Genomic DNA, 26,152 nt, shown 5'->3' with positions numbered 1-26,152 from the left:
TCCTGTGAGAATCAACATACATTCTCCCCCTTCCTTGTGATCAGGGCACGGTGTAGGAAGCCGGGCCTCCTCTCTCAAGAATTAAATAACCTTGAGTTCCCGGCTCCCTGAAACACACTCACACCCTGTGGTCGTTGCATCCTCACCCTCCAAGGGGATCGGGTGCTGTTCCCTGCCCTTCCAGCTCCCGTCTCCTCAAAATGCGTGACGATGGAATCATTTTTGCAAGAAAGTTCTCTGAGAGTAGCAAAGTCAAGTAACACTTTCCTCCTCAACCATCTCCCGCACATTTCTCTCCGTCCCTACGTGGAACCAGCGCCTCCTGGTTCACTTCTAGGCAGCTTCACACAAGTGTTCCAGAAAATAACAAGTCTTCAGTCTGTGGGGATCAGCATTAGGGAAACAGAAGCATCATTGCTCTGGGGTCAGGCCTGAAATCGAGTCCTGTCCCAACCACTACGTGATCTTGAGCAATTTCCTTCATGGTTCTATACCATAGTTTTTTTTCATCCATAAAATGGGCATGATAATTGTATTCACCCCATAGGTTTTGGGGGACTAAATAAAATAATCCCTGAGTCAACGTAAATCTCCTGGGTTAAACGCTCAGCTAGTTCCAGGGGCCTGCTGCGAGCAAGGATCTAAAACCCTCCCTTGAACTGAGAGAGGAGCTTTTATTCCTGTGGAAACAGGTGGAGAAAATTGTGTTTTGTGAAAATCTAGATTTTCTATGGGAAAATACCTTAATGAGAGCTGAAGGGGGAATGTGAAACCCACCCCAATCTCTCTCCTCCCGGCTGCCCACAACAAAGCTCCCTGAGAGAGAACAGAAATGCTCACCTTAAAAAAAGGTATAAGAATTGGAGCAACCTGGGAGGAGAGGACCTGAGATGGGCGAGGCCAAGGAGGGGCCCGGCCTTAAGCGGTGCTCCAAACCCGGTTTCCTCCTGTGGACTCACTGCCTTGAGGTGTTATAGGCAGAGCAGGCTGTCCAGGGACTGGAACCCAAGAAGCAGGAGAGGCAGGAATGACATTAGTCCCCATGCCCTAGTCTAGCGACTCCTCAGGAAGGCTTCCCAGGGTTATGGGAAGGGGACACTCAAGATATCTCACCTAGCTTTCCAGAGGCAGGAAGGCTGGTAATAGCGAACACATCGCCCCAGCCAGCTCTCTGTCCCACAGGCCATCTCCACGTTTAGTGGTGCATTATCCTCCAGGCACTTCCGCCTGGAAAGTTTCCCAGAGGGTGAGGAGACTTTGAGCAGTGACAAAGGGCAGCAATTTCGGGGTCATTTCATGGCCTACCTGTGGACCCAGACTGCGAAGCAGGAGAAGGCCTCGCATTGCGAAAACCCGGAAAGTGTCCTCAAAGACTAACCATGTCATTAGACCACTTTCATAATACCAGCCACGTGCCTGGCTCTTGGGGTACAGGAAGGCAAGAGGCGCACTCTGGCGAGAGGCCAAGACTCCCTAGAGACAGCAGGCTGGCATCTCTCACTCTGTGGTTGAGAAACTCTGGGGCCTGCAGGTGGCAAGGAGGGCATGACCCCAGGTGTGGCCCCTCAGGAAGGAGTGTGTCCCCAGTCAGGCCAGCCAAGTGGAAAGGAGACGCAGAGCTGTCCGAGACTCACAGGCAAACCTGAACCTAGTCAACCAGTTTGGATGTAGGGAAAGGTTCTGATGACCACCAGCCCGGGGACAGAACAGAGGGATGAGTCAGAAAGAGGAAGGCAGGGAAGTCAGCAGACAGCTGCCGAGAGGAGGGATGAAAGGCGTTGAGTCCCAAAGGCCAGTAACTAACTGTCCCTGTTCTCTTGTGGAGCCTTTTATCCAAAGGCACCAGGCCTTTCAGCCAACAGCAGGTTTATTTGCATCCATGCTTGTCCTAGGTCTAGGCTCAAAGACACTGGCCGCAGGTACATTTGTATCTTCTCCCTAATTTCTGTTCCACCACTATAATGGGTAAAGACGAAGCTTAGAATCTAGGAGCTAATGCCCCCTTGTTTCATCCATGAGGAAACTGGGGCCCAGAAATGATGATCTGGACTGAAGGTCTGGCAGCTACTAGCGCATACTGGTTATTTGCTCCTTGTATTTTTTCTCTCTCTCCCTCTCTCTCTCTCTCTCTCCCTCCATCCTCCCTCCCTCCCTCTCCCCAAAAGCAATGACTGCTCATTGCAAAAAGAATTTTAAATATAAAATGAAAATCTTGCCATAAAGCCATCCTCCAGAGATAACCACAATGAACAGTTTGGTGTATATACACTCAGACTTTTTTTTTCTATGAACGTACTAACACACACACATATATCCATGATTTTTTTTTTTATCAAAACTTAGCATTCTCTCCTGAAATTTGCCTTTTTCTACTTCATTCTGTCATGGACATAACTCTATATAGAATAGCCTACCATAAATAGATGTATGGTTTTTCATTGCCTGAATGCTACATAGTTTATTTCATAATCCCCTATGTCGAAATTTAGGTTATTTCTCATTTGGGGGCAACATCGCTATAGTCCTTTGTATTCTTACCTTTGTTCCCTTTTAAGAATTCTTCATTGGATAAACTCTTGGATGTAGAATACTTAGATCAAAAGCTGTGCGCACTTTCATTTTATTATATAACAACAGTTTTCTACCCCAAATCGACACTCCTTGCCCAGAATATATGAATATGTCTGTTTTTCCACACCTTTGCTAAATTTAGTATAAGCAATTTATTTATTTTTTGCCATTCTTTCTCCCCATCTCTCCCTTACACTCTAAGCCCTCTGACTCCCATGCTCTCAGGAACATCAAGCTCTTTCATGCCTGGAGGACTTTACACGTTCTGATCCCTCTGCCTGGAATGCCCTCCCCTGCAACCTCTCTGCCTGGCCAGTTCCTTCTCAACTCTTCAGTCTCAGGCCTTTCCCTAGCAAAACTAGGACTACCCCATCCCCAGCTCACATCGCTTTGGTCATGATTTTTTCCCTATTTAAGTTAATAAACATGTATACTACCTTCTAATTTCAGTATCTGGGTATTCTCAAGTTCTATTTTTTAGTGTCTCAAGCAATTTTTGAATATCTTCCAAACCAATAAACCTGTTGTATTTTGCCGCTCTTTAATTTGCATTATTTATTTTTTAAAGCAATTTTATTGTTTTCATTAATTCGTTGGCTTTCCATTGTATTTATTTGTGTATCCATGTGATTTGCTTTGTTTTCTACTGAGTGGTTTCCTCTTCTTAACTTGAAACAGAGCTTTGTTATTAGAAATATTATTCCTTTGACTATCATCTGAATTGCAAATATTTTTCTCAATTCTTCTTTTAACTTCGTTTTCAAAGTTTGCAACCTTATAGAAATGTCTAGGCAAACTTATCGATACTTTTCTTTACAGATCCTGAACTTCTGTCATGCTTTAAAAGGTCTATCCTATTTCAAAGTTATAAAAATACTTATTTATATCTTCTAATATTTTAGTAATTTTTATACTTAAAATCTTGGATCTCTCTGGGTTTATTTTGGTGTAAGAACTAAAATAGGGCTCCAGCTTTGTCTCTAAGTGGCTAGCCCATTGTCCCAACACTGCTTATAGAAAAATCTTTTTTCCCATAAACATTGAAATGGCCTGTAAAATTCTCATTTATAGATTATGTAATCTCATCGATCTACCTGCCTTTTCTTTCACTTCCCGCGCGAGTGTTTTTCTTGATTACTGTGATGTTACGGTAGGTTTTAATATCCGTGGGGCGGGCCGGCCCTCATTCCCAGGGGCACTCCTCTCATTCATTTTAATTGGCCTGGCTATTTTTTCATGGTTATTCTTTCACATTCTGCGTTCTTCCATATATTTAATTTTGGATCATTTACGTTTCCCCCCCAAAACAAACAAACAAACAGACCTCGTGCTGGTATTTCAAAGAGGTTGTTGTAAATGTACAGATTAATTTGGGAAGAACACAAGTTATCTCGGATGAAGACTTCCTGTACCAAAGTGAGCTATGTCTCTCCATTGGTAGATGCCTTCTTTTTATTCCCCTTCATAAAGGTGTGTAACTTCCTTCGCATAAGTCCCACAAACGCTCAGTTTCTAAAAGTGCTCTGCAGGGAAATCGCTATTTCCAGTAAGGCCAAAGCAAAGAATACACTCAGTTTGGCATCAAAGATGGACCCTTTGATCTGTGGACACAGCTTCATCTCATCTGCTCTCAACTCTGGGCCTACGCCAAGAGGTAGCTCCCCTTCTGGAAGATGGAATGGCTCCATTAATCAGTGGGTAATTGATGGCACTGACCATATGCTCAGCCCTGTGCTAGGAAGAGAGGACACAGAGCTCATCTTTAAGGAGCTTTGATGCTGCCTGACTGAGGAGTCAAGCGTCACATCCCTTAGCAACAACCTTCCATGTTAACCCACATGCTGTGGACTCTGTTCTGATGAGAAAGGAGAGGGGGGCTGGAGCCGTCAGGAAAGGTTTCAGGGAGGAAATGGGAACTGAACCTGGCATTGGCCTGTGGTTACCATTTAAATAAAGAAAGAAGAGGAAGGAAGCAAAGTCCGAGCAAGAGCTTACTCCACAATCATTTATTTAGCACCTGCTATGAACCTGATACTGGGCGAGGCACATGAAGGGGTGGTTGTGTGCTCAACAAATATTTTTACACGTTCACTATAAGCCAAGGTCTGCATTAGGTGCTAGAGAAACCAAGATGAGTAAGATTAACCCTGGCTTCAAGGAGCTTGTAAACAAGGGAAACACTCTTAAGTAGATAAGTCCCATAGCTGTTATGATAGTCATCTGTGGAGAGAATAGCAGAGCCCCTTATTCTGGTGAGCGTGCACCTCATGGGTACCCATGAATGGGATTCAGTGGGTCTGTGAGCCCCTGAAATTACATGATGCTGAATTATTTGTGTAACCAGCATTTTTAGGTTAAGAACCACTAGGGTACAGTGACGCGAAATTCTTGATGTCTAGATACTTGTGTTTTAAAGGCCAGATCAAATATATGTAAAGACACCATTACAAATAGCAAGTAAACAATTCTAGCTTTTCCCTGGCCCGGCAATGTTCCAAGAGTTCAGAGGCAATACTGTCTTTTGCCAGCTTTGGGAGCAGGCGGATTTGGGTTTGGATCCCAGCTCTGCCGTTTAATCGCTGTGTGACATTGGGCGAGTTCTGTACAGTGAGAGGCTCGAATTCTACCTCTGCACATTGAGGATTGAAAATTACAGAATCCGCCCCTCCCTCTTGCCTATCGTGAGGGTGAAATTAGGTAAGGTGCGGGGTCACCTGGACCTCGGCAGGTCTTCGCCGCCGGCTCATTCCTTCCTCCTGCTTTCTCACTTCAGACGAGGCACCTCGTGGGCTGTGGCTATGTAAAAGGTGAATCTGAGCCAGGCCTGGAAAGGGTGGTGAGCAGGAGGGGAAGGAAAGCATCTCACACCAGCGGACAGCGTGACTAAGGAGAAAGCCAACTCACATGCGACAAACCCTCCACGCAGCCAAGTTGAGCAGGTGTGAGATTCCAGCCCGAGCAGTTTGAACTTTGTCCCACAAAGAGCCTCTGGAGGGTGTGCGGCAAGGGAGTCAGTCCCATGGGGAGGTGGCTCTCAGCTCAGCCATTGCGCGTCCATGACTCCCAAGCTACCCATGAAAACCATTTTAAAAATAAAGTTGAAATGTGAGCCGGGGCCATGCTTCTCACCTTGAGATCTGGTAAACAGCAGATTCTGAGTCACTGGATCACTGAGATTCCGCATTTCTAATGAGTACGCCAGTGCTGTCTGTACTGTTTTCCCAGGAGCCTCGCCTCGAGCAGCCAGAGGCCATCGTATCTCAGTTTTATTACTTTATCACTATTGTTATTCATGTAGCACGTGCTGGCCGAGTGCCTGTCGTGTGTCAGGCACTGTGCTAGGCCCAGGGGAGAGAGACGAATCAGACATGAACTCTCTTTTCTATAAGCTCACAGTCTGACCAGGAGACATAAGGCGTAGCCCTAAGCAGCTGTAATTCAAAGTAGAAGGTAATAAATGCCATGTTTCAGGTCCAGATAAAGTGCTTTGACAATGCAGCAAAGAGAGAGATTGTTCCCAGTTGAGGGAGAAATTGCCTGGTGCTTAAGGAAAGAAATCGAAGCTGCTTTTTTCTTAATATTAAATGATGAGTAAGAACCCAGACTTCAGAGCTGCATTTTAATCCTAGCCCTGCCACATACTAGATAGGTGACTTTGTTAATCTCTTAAACCTCGGTTTCCTCATCTGTGAAAGGAGACGCAACGGAGCAGGGCTGCCGGCAGGACGGCATGAGTGAAGTCTTGTAAACGTGGCACCTGTAGCTGGCTCCGAGTTCATTGTAAACGCTGCCTCTGGTGAATATTACTCTTCAGTATTTGCTTTAAAACTTAACATGGGTCTCTTAGCCCCAAAGATATTATATTTCTTGGACAATTTCATGATCGCGTTCCAGGGTTAAATGGCAAATGAAAATAGAAAAAGCTCAAAGGGAATTTCCAAATCCCAGGAAACCTCCCTTACGAAGCTGGTGCTGAAAGAATCAGTAACTGTTTTAAATTTTTTGAGTTTTGGGGCTGTCAAATTGTTTCAGCTGAGGAGACTTGTGTCGGCTGTAGCTATAGCCAAATGCTCCTAAGAGCCATGTTGGAAAGGAGTTCCACTCTGTTTACAAGCTGATCAAAACGGTGTTACCACCCGTTGGCTCCTCTGAAGTCACCAGCTTGTCTGACACTGGCTGTGAAATAAGTTAAATCAAATGTATAATCCTACAGTCCAGGAACGTCAGAGTCCAGAGGGATGTTACACACCACGCCGCCCCGGGTGGACCAGATAAATGATGCAGTAGGTCCTCATGCCTCCCATTGGTCTCCAAGTGCCCCCATTGGTCATTTCTTCATCAAGTACTTACTACAGGGGCTATGGATACAAGAATAGCATAAAGAATTAAAAGAGCCCCCTTTCTGCTCTACAGTAAGGGGATAAGGGCAGGGGGCCCTCCGGCACCTTAGGAACTAATGAAGGAGGCTGCTGGGCTTAACAACAAAAGATTTCATTTCAAACTCTCTCTCTCTTACCTGTGCAGGACCTTGGGCAAGGGTGGCCCTCCATCTGTACCTCTGTTTCTTCTTCGTTCTTTACAGTAGGGATGATCCACCTTGCTCACTGAGCTGGTATAGGGATTACATGAAATAGAACATAAGAAACTTGGCTGACACATAGTAAGGACCCAATAAGCTCAGTATCTTTTTTCTTTTTTTTTAAATAATATGCATTGGATTTTTTCCCAGTTACAAAAGCAACTCATGTGTATGGAGAACACTTTGGAAAACACCAAAAAGCACAGAGAAGGAAAATTTGGCCATGAGTTCAGCACCCAGGGATAAACACTGTTGTTTTTGTCCATGCGTATGCTCCAGTACTTTGTACACGTCAACATATTTGCCGCGTGTCCCTGTGAGCTATATGGGTATAGTAATTAAGAGCCTCTATTAGGAGCTGCCTGGATTCAAATTCTAACTCTATCCCCTACTAGCTCTGTGACCTCGAGCAGCTTCCCTTCCCTTCCCTTCCCCCCCAAGTGTGATCGTCACAGCCTGTAGCAGGCACACGCAGGCTGGATAGTCACCAAGGAGTGCTGTAGTCTACAATGTGGAATGGCGCCCCCCAGAGCTGCACAGGGCACATTCCTGCTGGACGCCCTTGGGAACAGTGACTGTTGTAGGACTTAAGCATCTAGCCCAGTGGCTGGCACACAGTAAGCTTGTTAAACATCGGCTTCTAGTCCACAATGAGCCCCGTGGTTTTAAAGAGTGGAGGTTCGCAGAGGGTTGAGCCCTTATGTTCACTGTTCAGATCCTTGAGTGGTACCTTAAGGATGTCCAGCTGCGACCAAGTCCAGCCAAGAACGGCTTCTCCCTTTGAGATTATGTTCAGCCTTAGCTTTGATCTTTGCACCTCACAATCCCTCAAAATCGCCTTAGGGCAGGCAAAGCCCAAGTGATGGAGCGGGCCTATTGCACCATCTGGATGCCATTTATCCCTCCCCCATTCCGGCCCCGCCTCCTACTCACTCCACCCAGGTATGCAGCTCTCAACCCCTCCACGCCCTTTCTGAAGTGTCCTCTTGTTGGATCTGCTTGAAAACCTCTGGAAGAGGCTAGGAGAGGCATCAGAATGGAGCCATGGGGCCTCCCGCGACTGGCTTCCCGGAGCCACACCTATACTGCTGCTCAGATTCACCGCAGACTGGAGTAGTGTGCGAGACCGCGTGAAATGACAGCTAGAGGTGGCACGAGAATCACTGAATCACACATTCAGACAATCGGTCAGTCAGACTGGGTTCTCCAGCCAGAGAGCTGTTCCCTCTTTATTTCTCCTTCAGTCCTTTAGGGTACCCAACGAGGAATTCCTCTCAGTTTAGGGCCAGCAAGTCTTCAAACCTCTTCAACCCTGGATAAGCTCCCTTTTTGAAAAAGAGAGTAGGCCTCAGGCCCTCTGTCTGGAGTGATCTAGAGGTATTACTATTTTGTTTTCATCTTATTTTTCTCTACCATGACATTCTGTTTACACAGCAAATGATGCAGGTTTTTAAATAGTGATGAAAAGCTTCCTTAAAATGTTTTAGTTTAGATACTGAAAGTGGGTCGATTTCAAGAAAGGCATTAAAAAGCCGTGGTAGAATGACAGATGCTTACGAAACCCTAGACTTGAGACGGGTGACGCTTACCAGTTCGAGTGTTGCTGACCCCTTCGGGCCCATGATGACAGCTCTGGATTCTACCCCCGAAAAAAACGCGTGAACGTCACATACAATTCCAGCTGGTTCGAGAACCAGCTGGAGCCCATCCTTAGGCCTGTGCTGGAAAGAGCAGTGAGGTGAGGGTCCCGACACCTGGCCCGCACAGATCTCCTCCTCGTCACCGCCGTCCTCAGCTTCGTAGCAGTAGTGCTGGCAGTAAACGCAGCACTGGCAGTGGTAATAGCAGTATTTGAAGCGGTCACAATGGCTGCACTTGAGTGCTTTGAACGTGCCAGGCACTTACCAAGCTGAAGCTCATCTCATTCACACAGGAAAGAACGATTGGCGTCCTGGTTTCCGGGAGACTGAGCCTCACCCAGCTCAGGTTGCTTCTCCAAGGCCACACAGCGAGGAAGCCAGGGTCAGCATTCGAACCCAGGTCTATCTACCTGTGACATCTGAACAGGTCTTTAACCACTGCTTCAGTCAATGTTTAAGGAATCGAATAAATGACAATTTGTTCTGCCGTTCGCCAGCTGAGTGACCTTGAGCAGGTCACCCACCTTCACCGAGCTTCCATTATGGAAGGAAGTTTCCTGGCCCTGGCAATCCATGATTCCAAAATGTCGGACTATTTCCCAAGCAAGAGAAGTAGAGCTGTGCTCAGGACATGCACAGTGAGTTGGTAGCTGTGCCACAAAGCCCAGTGCCTTCCAGCAGAGGGCAGGCTTCCAGGAACTCTCATTTCCTGTAGATGTTTGCTCCCCTCTCCTGGCAGCTGTCACAGCCCCCAAAGGTCTGTTTGGGTTCCCAGGGTGGAAGACCCCTATTGCCGATCCTTTTTCATGCCAGAGAAGCTGCGCACCTCCCCTAATTAACCAAGGCTTCTTGGCTCGCACCAGGGCCGAGAGGGCCCCTAATCCCAGCAGCTACTGTGCTGCGGGGGCAAGGGAGGAAGAAAGGGGCCCAAACACACAGGGGACCCCAGGCGCCTTGCAGTCCAGCCCCTGACCCACACTGACCTCTGCCGTGGGTCTGGAGAAGCCGGCACAGCCCAGCAGGATGGCAGGGCCTCCATCTCCCACTTCACCAGACTGAATTCCAAGGCTGGAGAGGACCCGGGCCAAAACACTCACCTAGAGGAGGGAAGCCGAGTCCCAGACAGGGAAAGCAACTTGCCCAAAATGAGATGCTGAGTTATGGAACATAAGTCCCACACACAGGTTTCCTGGAATTAGATTTCCAGCCCAGTCAGTGATTTACAGAAATCATAGTTATTTGCTTAGTTAGTGTTGATGCAGAGTTGTTTGGGTGGCAGGCAGCTGATACTCACACACAGCGGATGGGAGGGTAAACGCCTCCCACCAGTGCAGAAGGCCGTTGGGCTAGTTGTCAGCACTTGGATGTGGAACTGACCCAGTGATTCCTTAGGTAGGAATTTATTCTGCAGAAATACTCAAACATGTAAAAAGCTAATGCATGAGGCTTTTCATTATTGCAGTGTGTAACACCAAATTGAAATCACCTATTTGGATATCATTAGGAGAGTGTTAAGTAAACTATATATATCCCGACAGTAAGAGGTAACGCAGCTGGGGAGGCGGGGTAGAGTGGTATAGTACCCTGTGCCCTGACGTGCGGAAATGTAATGTATATATTAAAGAAAACAATTTAGGGAGAAGTATGTGGATGACCCCTCCACTTGAATAACGAAAGAATCTTCACTCTATATTTAAACATTTTTTTGCAATGTATAATTTTTTTAATTCAGAATGTATCACTTTTTTAAGTTAGTTTTTGGGTTGTTTTTTTTTTTTAATGAATTATTTTTTAGAGTAGGTTCCCACTCAAACTGACAGGAAGGTACAGAGATTTCTCATATACCCCTGCACCCATACCTGCACGGCCTCCCCCATGACCAGCATCTCCCGCCAAAATGGAACATTTTTTACAATCCATGAACTTACACTGAGACATCATTGTCACCCAAAGTCCATAGTTTACATTGAGATACGCTCCTGCCGTTGTACATTTTATGGGTTTGGACAAATGTATAATGACATGTACCCACCATTTATAGTATCATACAGAGTGGTTTAGTGCCCTAAAAGTCCCCTGTGCCCCCATTATGTGTCACTCTTGTAATAAAAATATGCAAATCTGGGGAGGAAAAGCAGGGAAATGAAGACGGGGTTTCTACAGAAGGAATTTACTGTCCTGGTGGTGAACAAGGAGTCAGCCAGCCCTGGATGGCTTAACAGCGCTCACAGGAAAACAAAATAAGAGACTAAGAGCTGGTTGTGTATGGTGTGTGGGGTAGAAAATTAAAAAGTCAGTCTGAGATGGGCGAGGTTAATAGGAGCCGAGTTCCTGGGGCAGGGCGATGACTGGTCTAGGATCTGGAGTGTGTCTGGAAAATAGCCAAGCTCTATTATTATTTTCAAGGTGCCTATGCCCAGAATTTTACATAGATATTTTCGTGTATTCAAAATAACCCTATGAAACAGATATTGTCCCTATTTTATGGATGAGAAAAATTGAAACTGAAAGGTCCAAATAACTTTTCTGAGGTCCAGGAGCCAACATACACACAAAAAGGGGGATTCAAAACCAGGTGTGTGTGATCCCGAGCCCTGTGCTAAAGCCATAGGGAACACTGCCTACATCAGCCAAGGGAGAAAAAAAATAACCTTATTCTCAGAGGAACAAACAGCTCAGGGAGCCCAAACTCAAAATGTGGCCATAAATAAATGCTCATGAGAAAAGCCAGCATCATCCCCTTACCTGAACATTTCTCAGGGCCGTGGTCTTGGGGAGTACTTTGTAAGAAAATGAAGGCAAAGATTCAGCCTGTCTTTGTCCTTGACAAGGTGCCACCAGTATGATGGAGATGAAGAGCCTACAAAGAGATGCCACTTGGGCACAGAAGGGCAGAGTGGCATTTATGTCATAACACCACGTGCTCTGATGCAATGACCTGTTAACACACCTGCCTCCCCACAAGCCTGTCAGTCGCACGGGGCAGAGACTACACCCCAGTTCATCTCTGTATCCCCGCAGCTTGGCCTCATGCCTGGCACTTATCAGGAGCTCAGGATTTTGGGAATGACTGAATGAACAAACGAATGAGTTTAAAATGTAAATAGCTACCACTATCATATGTAGTATCCTGGCCCATAAAGTGGGACCAACAATAATACCTTCATCAAGGGATGACTGTGATAAGTAAACGGGCTCAGGGTTTAGTACAGGACCTGTACAGAGCATGCACACAGTATGGTTCTAATGAGTATTAGCTATTAGCATCATTGTTATTGCGTATCCTTTAAAAGAGCCAGTCCCTCAGGATGGATCCCCATTAAGCCATTTATTGCCTATTTTACTATCATCTTCAACAGGGTTTGCAAGCAAAGTTACAAGTTTGTCTTCAGCAAGCATGCTCCCCTGTTCTAGATCCTCCCCCAACTCTGGCCTTTGCTATCTATGCATCTCTAGCCTCCATCCCAGGCTCTACATGTCCTCATTGAGACAATGTGCCTACCTCTACATGCACTACTATACATGTGCTCCTCAGGGTAATGCACAAGGTTTCCAAGCTTTATCTCCCTCTCTACACTTCTCCTTGGAATTTATTCTGTTTTCCACTTTGTCAAGACCAGTTTCCTATACCCTTCAGACTCAGTAATAGAAACAAGGCCATCCCCCTGGACAGAGACAACTCACCCCAACATGGATACTAGATGTTCATACGGCATATTTGCATTTCGGCTGGGGCCTTCTGTACAGTGCCTTACTCCAAAGAAGTATCAGGGAGGGTGGGACAAAAATCTAATGGTACGAGCCTTGTCACAAATTGGACTTCAGGTGCTCCCTCATCTGCCTCAGCTATTGCTAACCTGGAATGTAGCCCACTCCCATAGTCCCCCCTGAGTTGAGAAAAGAGGTCAGTATAGTTAGTTAGCACTTACATTGGGGATGGATAACCCTCTTTCCACGCGAAAGCCCTCTCTGGTTTAGCCCTGCACCAGGAGCCCAGCCATCTCCCCCTGGCCAGTGTCCTGGGTTGCTAAGCAGAGAAGTAGGAGCTCCCTGTGATAACAGGCTAAACCTCAAATAATCGAGAAGGTGAGGTGCTATGGGGAGCCAGGGGAGAGGGACTCAGTCCAATCCAAAATCGAAGACAGGAATCCTTGTGGCATCTGTGCCACCGCTTGGGAGGTCTTCAGCCACGCTCTGGGTCTCGGTGTCTCCGTCTGCAGCACTAGCGGCTTGGACTACATGATCGTTAAGGTCCCTCCCATTCAGTATTCTCCAGGTGCATGCTCTTCATTACACAAATGGACTCACAGGTGATCCTGAAGACCAGGCCTCTGGGCAGCTCACAGTCTAGGAGAGGAAATAAGACAGGAATACGAAAGTTACTTGTACCATAGGCAGAGTGTCCCAGTTAGGGAAGTGGTTCGAAGTTACAAAATGTTCTGTAAAGTATAATCCCATTTTTAAAAAATATTTAAATATGAATATTCAACATAAAAAATTACATTTTGGGGCAAGTCACTTAACCTTTCCAAGTTTCACTTGCCATGCATTTAAAATGGAAATTGTTTTTAATATTACCATAAAATGTTTTTGGACCTCAAACTCAGAGGAACGAGTTAATCATGTTTCTTGAGTCATAACACCTCATCTCCAGGCCTCTCTCTTACCGATTTACTTCCTTTTATTCCCATTCCCCACTCCCATTTCTCTCTGCCTCCACCTTTAGGCAACCATTTTGTGGTTATCATGTATTTTTTAATTTGAAAGTGGTTTTGCAATATGTGCGTGGTTGGTGTATTGTTTCAATAGTACCATGTTATCAATCTCATTCTTTCCTACTTTTTTCACTAAGAACAATGTATTTAAGACCTTTCCATATTGCTATAGGGACTCGTGCAGGGCCTTTACATACTGCATAACCTCTATGCTGTACATCTATCCATCTCTGTGGTTCTGTAGTTTCCAGTGAGGGACACCTAGGTTTTCTTCAGCTCCTTGTCACCAAAAACAACACTGCCTTGAGCGTACTCATCCATGTCCTTTTATGGACCTTCATGAAAATTCTTTGCGATCTATGCCCTGGAGCAGAATTGCTAGGATGGAATGTATGTGTGTATGCTTAATGGGACCAAATGGCGCCACAGTCTCCTCCAGATCTTCACAGCCTGTGCCCCCACCAGCCGTGCAAAAGGCTCCCCATGTCCCCACAGCCCTGCCTACACTTGGCACTGTCCAGCTTGCTAATTTTTGCCGGCCTAACAGATATAAATTATATCTCTTTATGGTTTTCTTTTTAGTCCATTTGCCTAATTTTGCGTATCTTGTCCTGTGCTCATTAGCCCTCAGGCTTCTTCTGGTTTTGTAAATTGCCTGTTCGTTTCCTTTGCCCACCTTTCTGCTGGGAATGTTATCTTTTTCTTGTTGATTTTCAGAAGTCCTTATATATTCTAAATCTCAATCCCTTGACTGCCGTAGATATTGCCAATATCTTCTCCCACCCTTGCCTTGTAGTTTTTTTGAAGTGTTGTCCTTTTCCTTTACTCCTAGATCAAAAAGATCGTCCTTCGCCTTGTCTTCTTTTGCCTTTAAAGCTTTACCTTTTTCACTTAGGACTGTAATACAGCTCATATTTGCCGTGGAAATAAATCAGCGCCTACTTCATGGCATTTTGTGACGGATAAGATAATATAGGTAAAGCGCCAGCACAGTGCTTCTGACCCGGAAGGGGTAGGCAGGTGTGGGCGATTATTATCATCATGTGAGTCAAAAATGGTAAGCGCTGCCCTAGGATATGGGAGCTTAGATGCTGTTAGCTAGAGCAGGCTAGCTAGAGGTTGGCCCTGAAAGTGGACGTAGGATTCATGCATTTTGAGACAGAAATTGCGAGCATTCCAGGCGGAGGCGTGGCTAGGGTCCAGGCGCCGCAGCATCTCGCCCTCGGGCAATGTTTAGGCAGAGCACGTGGTCGCGAGGGCCCACCTACTCACGAACTGCTGTCTGTCTTTCTGCCCGCGCCCGCCCCGCCCCTCTCCCCTGCAGGCTCCCTGTTCTCCACCCTGAAGCCCCCCGACGCCGTGTTCAAGGTGGTGTTCTGGCTGGGCTACTTCAACAGCTGCCTCAACCCCATCATCTACCCGTGCTCCAGCAAGGAGTTCAAGCGCGCCTTCGTGCGCATCCTCGGGTGCCAGTGCCGCGCCCGCCGCCGCCGCCGCCGCCGCCGCCGCCTGGGCGGCTGCGCCTACACCTACCGGCCGTGGACGCGCGGCGGCTCGCTGGAGCGCTCGCAGTCGCGCAAGGACTCGCTGGACGACAGCGGCAGCTGCCTGAGCGGCAGCCAGCGGACCCTGCCCTCGGCCTCGCCGAGCCCCGGCTACCTGGGCCGCGGCGCGCCGCCGCCCGTCGAGCTGTGCGCCTTCCCGGAGTGGAAGGCGCCCGGCGCCCTGCTCAGCCTGCCGGAGGCCCCCGGCCGCCGCGGCCGCCTCGACTCGGGCCCGCTCTTCACCTTCAAGCTCCTGGCCGAGCCCGAGAGCCCCGGGACCGACGCGGGTGCCAACAACGGGGGCTGCGAGGCCGCCGCCGACGTGGCCAACGGGCAGCCGGGCTTCAAAACCAACATGCCCCTGGCGCCCGGGCCGTTGTAGGGCCCCGCGCGCGCGCAGCTTCCTTTCCCCGGGGAGGACCTCGCCGTGGGGGGAGGGGGGCGACGGGGTGGGGGAGGGGCCTGGCGCGCCCGAGGGGAAGCGGGGGGAGGGGGCGGGGAGAGGGGCAGCTGCTTCTCTGGCAGGGGCATGGGTGCCAGGCATGGGTGCCAGGCACGGCGCGGAGAGCGCGGCCGGGCATGCCGAGAGGGGAGGGACCAGACGCCGGCCGGGATCAGGTCTCTCTCTCTCTCTCTGTGTACATATATATATAATATATATATATAAACGCGTCCCTCTGTACATGTATTTAACCGTGGGTACACGTGCGTGTGTCTGTGCGGTGTACGCGTGGTCTGCATGTGTGCGTGTGTGAGGCAGGGGGGCGGGCCTTGTTGTCTCGTGACTTCGTACCTCTCAAGCCCTTCCATGTACTACACTGAACGATGATGGCACTTTGGCGGGGTTGGAAACAAAGTCAGACATTAAAGGTCATTTCTCCTGTCCGGCTTTGAGTCGTTTGTGAGCAGGGTGGCAGGTGAGGTCCGGAGTTTCCTTTTTCTTAAACTTCAGGTTTATCCCTGTCCCTCCCTGTCCCCGGTCCTGTGATCAATAGTCGTGCTGTCCCTCCGTCCCACTCTTTGTCTGCCTTTGCCATTATTGCTCCCCAGGGCTAGACCCTGTGGCTAAAATTGACCCCCTGGACTTGCCCCATAAATCCTGCTTGCCTGCTTTTGACCCTTAGCAGTGTCTAAATTCTCCTGCCGTGGGCGGCACTGGGCTACGCTTAGCCTGGCCCTGATCCCTAGGACCCCGATCCTAGCTGGGAGTTCCCCGTGGGCCTGTCACCTGAAAGGGGAGAGGACCCAGACAGAGAGGTGGGCTGATCCCTTTCACCTTCTTCCCATATCCCTAGGCCAAACACTCCATTGTCTGTGCCCACAGAAGCTGAAAAGGAAATCCAGACTGCAGAATTTTCTGGATAAAATACGGATCCATGTGACCAGGCAGCACACATGGGCACAAGAACCCTCCTAAACTGTCCTATCTGGCAAACCTGCCTGGGAAAGAAGCACTGAGGGAAGTCACGGAGAGAGGTGGCGCCTACCTTGGACAAGGTAACCACCCAACCTTGGTTCTAGTCTCAGGCCTGCTACCAGTTAACTTCCAGAAAGCCACATCCCCTCTCCGGGTCTTGGTTGCCCATCCGTGTAATAACAGATTGACTCTAAGGTCGTTTCCACCTCTGAAAGCCTTCAGGTTGCTCAAAGAATTAAGAATGGGGAATAAAACAGGAAGCATTTTTCTTCCCTAAAATTCCAAAACGGCATGAGAGGAACATCCCCACCTCAATCCTTTTCGCTTCTTGCTTTGTTTTTTCTAAGTCGAGCGTCATAATTTTTCAAATGACAAGAGCCTCTCTCAGTAATATTAGCACGTCCATCTTTTATTCTATAGGTGATTGAAATAGAAAATGCTTTAAGTGGGGAGGGGCTGTCATTCGGAAAAATGGAAGGGGTACCAGGCATGGCTGGATCTAGGGGCCTAAACGAGACTTAGCTTACTCACAGGCTCTTACTCTCTCATCTACTCCCCCCGCCCCGCCCTGCCTTTTACCTCTGTTTATCGTTATATGTTACCCTTGTTTCGTTTCTGCAAATAGCTTTCTCATACCATTTTTACAACTTCAACTCCCCCCGCCCCCCAAAAAGAGAAGATTTCCTAGCAGTTCTGCTAAAAGAGAAAAATAAAAAAGTCCTAGGAAGCTAGAGGCTCTGTACTGCAGATCCCTTTAAGATTCTGATGAAAGCTATAGATATTCCTACCAGAAAAATACACATAACAAACATTTACAACAGTTCATACAATTTCAGGTGACTCACCCTTGTTTAAGATCTGATTAACTAAGCATGATAGCCCAGATCCATAGGTTATTTGAGCTAAACTGGATTTTCAGAGCTATCTAGGCTTATCCCCTCATCCTTATAGATGGGGAGACTGAGGTGAATAACTTGGCCACATCACACTAAACTGGACCCAGGTCTGCTGCCTCCCTGTCCAGCATCTTTCACATTCCCTTGTGCTGTACATCCTCCAACAGAGCAGGTCTCCTCTTGACCCTATAGAGAAAAGGTCCTAGAGAAAGAGGATCCCGAACCCAATTTCCAGAAACAGTTTTGGGGCAGTCTTCTGAAAACATTTTGTTAGCAACAGCAATCTCTCAAACCAGCCTTACACAGAATCCTGATACAGGTGCCGCCCAGAGTGAAGTGGGGAAAGGAAGACAGAGCCTCACCCCCTTGGCGTCCTTGGCCTCCTCCTCAGCCCCTGCCTCTGGCCTGCCCCAAACACCCTAGGACTCCATACAATGAGGTTTGAAAATCACTGGTCTAGTGCAAGTGACTAGGACTGGGAGTCAGTGGACCCTGCGTTCAAGTTTGGACTCTATGTGACCTCGAGCAGTTCACCTTGCCTCTTCTAGTCTATTTCCCCATCTGTCAAATGCACACGATCATCATAGCCCACCAGGAAGGGCAAAGGATTCAGTGAGATCACTGTGGTATAGAGACTGGCCTGGGCAGATGCAAGTTATAATTTGGACCTCAGATATCTGAAGCCACAGGCACCAAAGGCATTTCCTGAGCCGCTCAGTTCTGATGACTTCACATATTACTGGTGTTTGGAGGCCACCCAGGCAGTGTAGGGAGGCAGTGGCAGCCTCTCGACTCTTTCTAGAGGGAAGATAGGCCAAGCAGTGGCTCATATCCCCAGAAAGTGCTGCGCTCCAGATCTACCCCCAACCAGAGCCTGAATTATGCTGACATCTGCAGGTCACCTCTCTTTGGTCAAGCCCAGGAAGGGCCTGGAGTTCATCAAGAGACCTTGGGACAAACAGATCCTCTCTACTCTGACCTGCAGTTGGCAGCACCGCACCCTACGTTATTCTCTCCAGCCCCCCAAACACTGCTGGATCATTTGTCACTACTGAGGCCTGTCCAGCAATATATCTGCCAACCACAGAGGTAAGTGGATTGGAAAGATGGAATAGTCAATCCTTCAGATCTAGGCTCAAATCCCTCCTCTGCCATTTAGTAGCTGTGTGACCTTGGGCAACTCATGACATGTGTCTAAACCTCAGTTTCCTTAATGATAACATAAGGATAATAATGGTATCTATTTTGTAGGCAAATTAGGAAGATCAAAAGAGACTGTGAGGGTAAGACAATACCATGCAAGTCCTTTGGACAGCATCCAAGAAACAGTAGCTATTAGTAGAGGTATTAATTATTCTATTCTTAACTTTGATATATGGAGTTTAAAAAATCTGAAGAAAGAGACAAACACATTTGGTGTTATTCATCAGGTTCCAGGGTTTTAGGACTCAGGGTCCACCATAAGAAAAACATAAGTTTATGACAGTAAAAGAATTCTGTGTCCTAAAGAGGGAAGAAACATGTACTCAAAGAGCTAATCAACCCAAACTGAAAGTACAAGTGAAATTTAATAAAAGTTATGAGTTTGTTACACCACAACAGATAACTAGAAAGTAAGGAAAGACCTAAGATTTCTACTTAGAGAGTCTGACCCTGAATTCATGGTCATAACTGTTTCCCCAGCACTTAACTGGTGCCCGGCAAGTGTTCATTCTCTCTTGACAGGGCTGATGAAATGCTGGGCAAGATCTGAGGTCTGGCACCTTCTGGCCTTGACTTGCAAAATAGACAGAGGGCATTATAGGAAAGAATAGGAAATCGGGCTAGGAAGGGATATGCTTTGTGTTTGATTGTTTTTTCCCAGCTTTATTGAGGTATAACTAACAAAAATTGTATATATTTAAGGTTACAATGTGATGCTTTGATAGACATATGCATTGTGAACTGGGATTACTACACTCAAACTAATTAACATATCCATCACCTCACCTAGTTACCTTTTATTTTGTGGTGAGAAAACTTAAGATCTACCCTCAGCAAATTCCAACTATATAAAACATTGCTGTTAACTATAGTCACCATATTGTACTTAGGTCTTCAGGGATTATTCATCCTGCATAACTGAAACTTCATACTCTTTGACAACTCTCCCCATTTCCCCCACTCCCAGCCTCTGGCAACCACCATTCTACTCTGCTTTTATGAGTCAGTGTTTCTAGATTCCACAGATGGGTAAGTAAGGTCATGCAGTATTTGTATTTCTATGTCTGGCTTATTTCACTTAGTATAATGCCCCCCAACTCTGCCCTCTCTCTGGCCTTGGGCTTTTAGAAAACAAAAGCCAAGAAACCTCGCAAGCTTCTGCTTTCCCTCTATTCACTCCTCACTCACGGAAGCTTTGAGGCACAAAGTCTGCTGTCTGTTCGAATGAAAGGAAAGGGATGGGCGAGGGCAGAAACATGAATGAAAATCACAAAATATCCTCCAATCTCACTACCTAAATGTCCAATTGTTCCCCATCCAAAGGGAGAATCAGTACAAGATGCTCCGCATGGGATCCTGTGCACACTTGAAGGACGAAACTCGATCACTCAGGCAGGTGTGGGGGGCCCAGTGCACACAGCAAATGGAGCTCCAGGTCACCCCTCACCAGCTCACGAAGAGCAGGCTCTGTGAGGAAGCCTCTGCTGCAGCATTCAGGTTGAAGCAGCCTGCTTCCTTCCCTTCCCGCCTGGTCCTAAAACGAGCTCAGCAGGTTTTTTCAGGAAGGGGCTCCGAGGGCAGACACTTTTCCACCACAGCAGGGTTCCCCCATCCCAACTGGATGGCTCTGCTGCCTGGCCCTGGGCTCTGACCTGTCCACCCCGAGCAGGAAACTACTCTCCCCCACTACTCGGAAACACCTCTGGGGAGATGTCAAGAGGCATCGGATGCCCTGGTGACAAAATCTGAGCCTGATTTAGAAACAGGAGCATTGTGTTTGGAACAAAGCACGGTTTGGGCACTGTGAGCCCTGAAGGGAAGACATGTCCAACAGGCCCCTGAGGGGTTGCAGCTCTGAGAGGCCTGGGACATGGCCCCAAGGGAGGCAGTGAGCTGGGGACTCACCAGGAGATTGACCTGTAGCAGTTACACGTGTAGCTACTCATTCATGCAACTTGCAGGAAGCAGTTATTACACAGGTGGTGGGAGAAAAGGAGCTCACAGAGGCTCCCAGAAATATGTGGGGAGACTTTCTGTGAGGGCCTGAGGTTTGCTAGGTGGAGGCTACTTACCAGAAATGTTAGTTATTCATATGATATGACCTAATTTGCACCCTGAGTGCTGGAACTAGGGCTAGTCACCTTTGGGAGAAGGAGGACGCTCAGCTCTTGCACCTGAACTAAGTAAGAGCTTTTGGTACCAAGAGCTGGACCTGTGGTTCTCAAACTCAGTAGAAGAACCGCTCAAGGGCTTTTTAAAAATGCAGACCCACTCAGCCACCTCGGGCTTTTCTCCAGCTGATTTAGTAGGTGGAGGGAAAACCCGGGAATCTGCATTTTTAGCAATGAGCCAGATGGCCCTTAGACCACATTTTGAGAAGCACTGTACTTCAGTATGCACACTGTCAGGAAAAGGAGATCTCCCCTAGAGATCCCCTACAGGGCCTACTGTCTCTGGGATCCACTTTGCTAAACACTGAGTTGAAAGAGATGCTTCCTGTCTCCCCGCGGGCCTGATAGCACCAGCCGTGACTCATGCCTGCCATCTGCCTTAAACCGGGATAACCTCAGAGAAAGGAACCCTCTCATCTGGCCCTGACGTCTCCGACTGTTGACATCCTCACTCCTGCCTCCATCGAGGAAGGAGCCAGGCCTGGGGTTAACAAGGGTGGTGGTGTAAGAAGCTCAGGAAGCCCGTTTCCAGAAATGGGGCAGTTGTTTTCATGCCTTTTAAATCACGCCGGCGGTTTCAATTTCCTCCTTTAGCAGCCTCATACATATCTGGCGTTCGGTTTCTGTTTTCTTCCACTGCTAGGAGCTCTGATCGCCAATCCCCGGGTGGGGGCGCAGTGCGCGTCCAGGTGCGGGGGTCTCTCTTGCCCGCACAGCGTGCGGGCACTGCGGCGTCTCCGGCTGTGCACAGCAAAGACGAAGCCTGCCGGGGCTGCTCCTCGTTGCTCGGAGCCCGACATCCTTTCTCGGTACGTGCAGAGACTGGGAAGCAGTTCTTTAGACACTGCAGTGACCGAGACCGTTCCAGGTCCCCTTCCCCTGAGCAGGTGCTCGGAGTGGGGCAAGCTTGGCGTTGATGCGGACTCGGGCGCCACCTGCTGGCCAACGCATCTACGTGATAGACGTGTAAAGGAGCAAAGTTGCTTTATAATTCAGCTTGCGCTGCTTCCTCTGAACCCCACATTGGTGCTTCAGCTGCAGCCAGATGTTCTAGAAATCTGGGTTAGAGATACTTAACTTGGGGCTATGTGTTGGCTCCAGGGGATCTAGGACCCCCTAAAATGTTATTCAGAAGGTAGCGCCTCTACATTTTTCTGGAAGGGGTGTATAGATTTCATGAGTCTACTATTTTTATGACGTGTGGACCATGTGCCAAGCACCGTCCAAGCTATTGGTGGTAAGTGGTGACCAGACAGACATGTCACTTCTTTCTCATGGACCGTGCATGAACTTTGCTAGGGTCTGTAGTGGGCTGAATAATGGCTTCCAAATATGTCCACCTCCTAATCCCCAGACTTGTAAATGTTAATTTATATGGCAAAAGGGACTTTATGGATGTGATCAAGTTAAAGATCTTGAAATGAGGAGATTATGACGGATTATCCTGGTGGACTCAATGTAATCACAAGGGTCATTATGATAAGAGGAGAACAGGAGTCAGAGACAGACAGAAGGCAATGCGATGACAGACGGGGAATGAGGGAAAGAAAGATATTTGAAGATACAGCGTTGCTAACGTTGGAGATAGGGAAAGGGGGCCGTGACCCAAAAGACAAGGAAAAGCCAAGGAAACAGATTCTTCCCTAGAGCTGCCGGGAGGAACTGCTGTCACCTTGACTTTGACCCAGTGAAAATTCTTTTCAGGCTTCCAACCTCCAGAACTGTAAGTGAATACATTTGTGTTGTTTTATGCCACTTAATTTGTAGTGATTTGTTTCAGCAGCAACAGGAACCTAATATACAAGTTAGCAGACCCTAAAAGTGGTAAGAGACCCCAAACCCGCAGTCCTTTTCAGTGCCAAGTATCTCTATATCACTGACCCTCCTCATCTCCAGGAGGTGACAGGTCAAAGAGGCAGAAAATGCACCTAACACTGAGAACGTGGGTTTACTGAACTTCTCCTCTGTGCTGGAGTGGCGAGTCTACATCTAAGTCCCTTTTCCAGAGAGCTTTGGGGCTGGTGGAGAAGATACAACTCAGATTGCATTTTTCAACCTAGACTATACAGAGATGTGCCAGGGACTCCGCAAAGCTATAGGGTAAATGAGGGGCATTTCCTCGAGATCGGTTTTACTGAATGAGACAAGATCTGACACATTTTTAATTCAGGCATACCTCAGCGATATTGCAAGTTCAGTTCCAGACCACCTCAATAAAGCGAGTATCACGATAAACCGAGTTGTAATCTACGGTCTTGCTTTCAATTTGTAAATAATACAACACCTGTGAAGTGCTGTAAAGCCAAGCACAAAGTATGCCTGTATAAAACTAGAATTTTACGATAAAACAAGGACTTCAATGAGATTTTCCTCTCCTCATAGCCCCTCGCAGTTGTGCCTCCCAGATACTCTAAGTTATGCTTCCGCTCTCCCCTGCCGTTGGTGACATTTTGGTGAGATAATCTAAAAAGCTCCAGATTTCGAAACAGGTGACATTGAACAAGCGAGCAGTGCAATGTGCAGCCAGGTGAGGCAGGAGCATCCCAGAAGACTGCTGAAGAGCGGGGGACGGCAGCCCACCTAGAAGGATTTGGAAAGGCGAAGTGGAGGGGAAACGGGGAGCACCCACAAGAACACAGCCCAGCCGGTTGGCCACCGGGTCAGTAGGAGAAGGTGTTCTGGAGGCCTCTGAAAGCACAGCAGGAAATATTCTTTAAATTGATAATCTATTGGGAATATGGAGACAAAGGCAAGCTCACACAGTGCTGGGAGATGATGCGAGCTAGCGCAGACATTTTAGAAGACAACGTCTAAAACATTTTAAATGAACATTCCTTCTGCAGAGCACTTGTACACCTCTGGCCCACGGAGACACACCTATAGGTACATGAAGATGTACAAGGATGCTTACTGCAGCATTGTCTGGAGAAGGGAAACACATAAACGACGTGACTGTCCATCCAGAGAAAAATGCTAAAATAAGTTGTGCACATCCACGCTGCGAAATATGTGCAGCAGTGAGAAAGAATGAGGTCCCTCCATCTGTAGTGACGTGGAAACATCTCTAAAATGTGGTGGACACTATGGAAAAGGCAGATCACCTGACCACACATATAGTTTCGTTCCATGTAGACGCATTTTCAAGGTATTCGTCCATGTGAGTCCCAGCGGGGAACGGGGAGAGTCCCAGGAAGGGAGAGAGGAGCGGGAACGTTTTTTTCTTTTGAGTTCATATATTTCCTATCTCCCGGTTTTTGGATATTTTACACAGATAATATATTCCTAAAGTACTCAAGTAACGGGTTTTTTTTAAAATTGTGATAAAATACACGTAACATAAAATTTACCGTCATAAACATTTTAAGCATATAGTTCAATAGCATCAAATACATTCACATTTTACGTTGTTGCATAACCAACTTCCAGAACTTTTTCGTCTTGCAAAACTGAAATGCTGTACCCATTAAATCACGACACCTCATCCACCCTCCATCTCCTCACCCCGCCCCTGGCAACCACTGTCTACTTTCTGTTTCTATGAGTTTGACTACTCTAGCTGCCTCGTATGTGGTATTTTTGTATTTTTGTGACTGGATTATTTCACCTAACACAAAATCCTCAGAGTTCATCCATGTTGTAGCATGTAGCAGGATTCCCTTCCTTTCTAAGACTGAAAAATATTCCATTGTACGTACATACCACGTTTTGTTTATTTATTCTTTTGTCGATGGATATTTGGATGGCTTCCACCTTTTGACTTTTCTGAATAGCGCCACTATCAAACGTGAGTGTAAAAATACCTCTTCGAGAGCCTACTCTCAATTCTTTTAGATTGATGCCCAGAACTGGAATTGCTGAATCATATGGTAGTTCTACGTTTAAGTTTTTAAGGACCCGCCATACTGTTTTCCAGAGTGGCCGTACCATTTCACATTCCCGTCAACAGTGCAAAGGGTTCCAATTTCTCCACATCCTCACCAGCACTTGTTATTTCCTGATGTTAATATTATTATTTTCTTGTAGTAACCTTCTGAATAGGTGTGAGATGATGTCTTATTGTGGCTTTGATTTTCATTTCCCTAATAACTAATAATATGGAACATTTTTTCACGTGTTTATTTGCCTTCTGTACATCTTCTTTGGTCATATGTCTAAATCTTCAGCTCATTTTCATTGTTTTTGTTAACCTTATTGAGTTGTTAGAGTTCTTTATTTTAGGTCCAATTCTTTTGACATCTCTGCAAATATTTTCTCCCAGTTTATGTCTTGTCTTTTCATTTCTTTGTCTTTTGTAGAGCAGACATATATAATCTTAATGAACCGCAAGTTATCAATTTTTAATTTTATAGTTCATGATTTTTATTACCCTATAAGTAATTTTTTAATTTAAGAAGACAGCAAACCCTGCAGATAAGGCTACTTACTGCATTAGGCTTATGCGGAGGAACAGTCGGTCTTTGAGTTAAGGAATGCAGAGAAAGGAAATTGATGCAGGCCGTCACTGAGAGGATCGAATGGAGAAGGCAAGAGACGGTTGCTCCAAGTTCAAGCAACTTCCAAGGCCTTATTGGCTGGCCCTGTTCTGCAAGCAGAGAGTAGGTGGAGCTCTCCCGCAGAATCAGATAATGACGTGAATAAATATATAACTGCAGACGGGGAAGGAGAGATGTACCATGCGCTGAGAGCTGATAACCAGGCCTCTTGCCTAGTTGGGGGTGGTGGGGGGAGGAAGGGTAGCTTTTCTGAAGGGCTGGAGCTGGAGCTGAGCTTCATATGGGTGGGAGGGAGCATTCCAGGGGGCAAAGGGAACAGGGTCTAGCAAGAGGATGCTTTCTGAAAGGCCATTGTGGATGGTGCTGATGGAAAGGCTGGCAGGGGCCAGGCCATGCAGGGTCTTGTGGTCTTTGGATGTGTCTTTACCTTCATCCTAAGGGGACGCGATCAGATGTGCATTTCGGAAAGATTAATCTGGCTACTGGTTAGAGAATGGATTAGAGGAGGAATGGAGAGTTCATGTTCCATCAAAGTTAGTTAATCCTCCTCACTAAGATGATTATAAGTTAAAACAACAAAAATGAAATAGAAAAAAAAAAAACACAGAAAATAATAGGTTTTGGAGATATGGAGGAGAGATTGGAAACCTTGAACATTGGTGGTGGGAATGTAAAATGGTGCAGCCCCCACGGAAAACGGGCTGGCAGTGCCGCAATAAGTTAAACCTAAAATGACCACTTCCACTCCCAGGTATGTTTCTCCAAAGAACCGAAAACAGGGACTCAAACGAAAACATGCTACGACATAGGCGAACCTTGAAAACATCATGTGAGTGAAAGAAACCAGACACAAAAGGCCACGGATTGTATGATTCCATTTATGTGGATTCTCTAGAGTCAGCAGATCCATAGAGACAAAAAGC

The 26,152-nt window shown here is 47.1% G+C and overlaps 1 protein-coding gene across 6 annotated transcripts in view; it reads left to right on the top strand.

Annotated features, from left to right (window-relative positions):
• The window catches only part of ADRA1B (adrenoceptor alpha 1B), a 456,726-nt gene that overhangs the window by 419,880 nt on the left and 10,694 nt on the right, over positions 1 to 26,152 (top strand). For 2 of the 6 annotated variants that reach the window (XR_004952031.1, XR_004952029.1), the window contains exon 2: positions 14,830 to 18,451. Coding sequence is in view for 2 of the 6 variants with exons in the window: in XM_016167049.2 (XP_016022535.2) it covers positions 14,830 to 15,431 (602 nt within the window). In the remaining 4 variants the exon portion in view is untranslated. Of the gene's footprint in view, positions 1 to 14,829; positions 18,452 to 21,379; positions 24,670 to 26,152 lie in introns of those variants that run through there. The other 4 variants (XM_016167049.2, XM_036224615.1, XR_004952030.1 and 1 more) reach the window with 3 other exon arrangements.

This window comes from Rousettus aegyptiacus, unplaced genomic scaffold, assembly GCF_014176215.1.
Source record: "Rousettus aegyptiacus isolate mRouAeg1 unplaced genomic scaffold, mRouAeg1.p scaffold_m13_p_7, whole genome shotgun sequence".
NCBI classification, from domain to species: Eukaryota; Metazoa; Chordata; class Mammalia; order Chiroptera; family Pteropodidae; genus Rousettus; species Rousettus aegyptiacus.
This window is presented reverse-complemented; position numbering and strand designations above follow the sequence as displayed.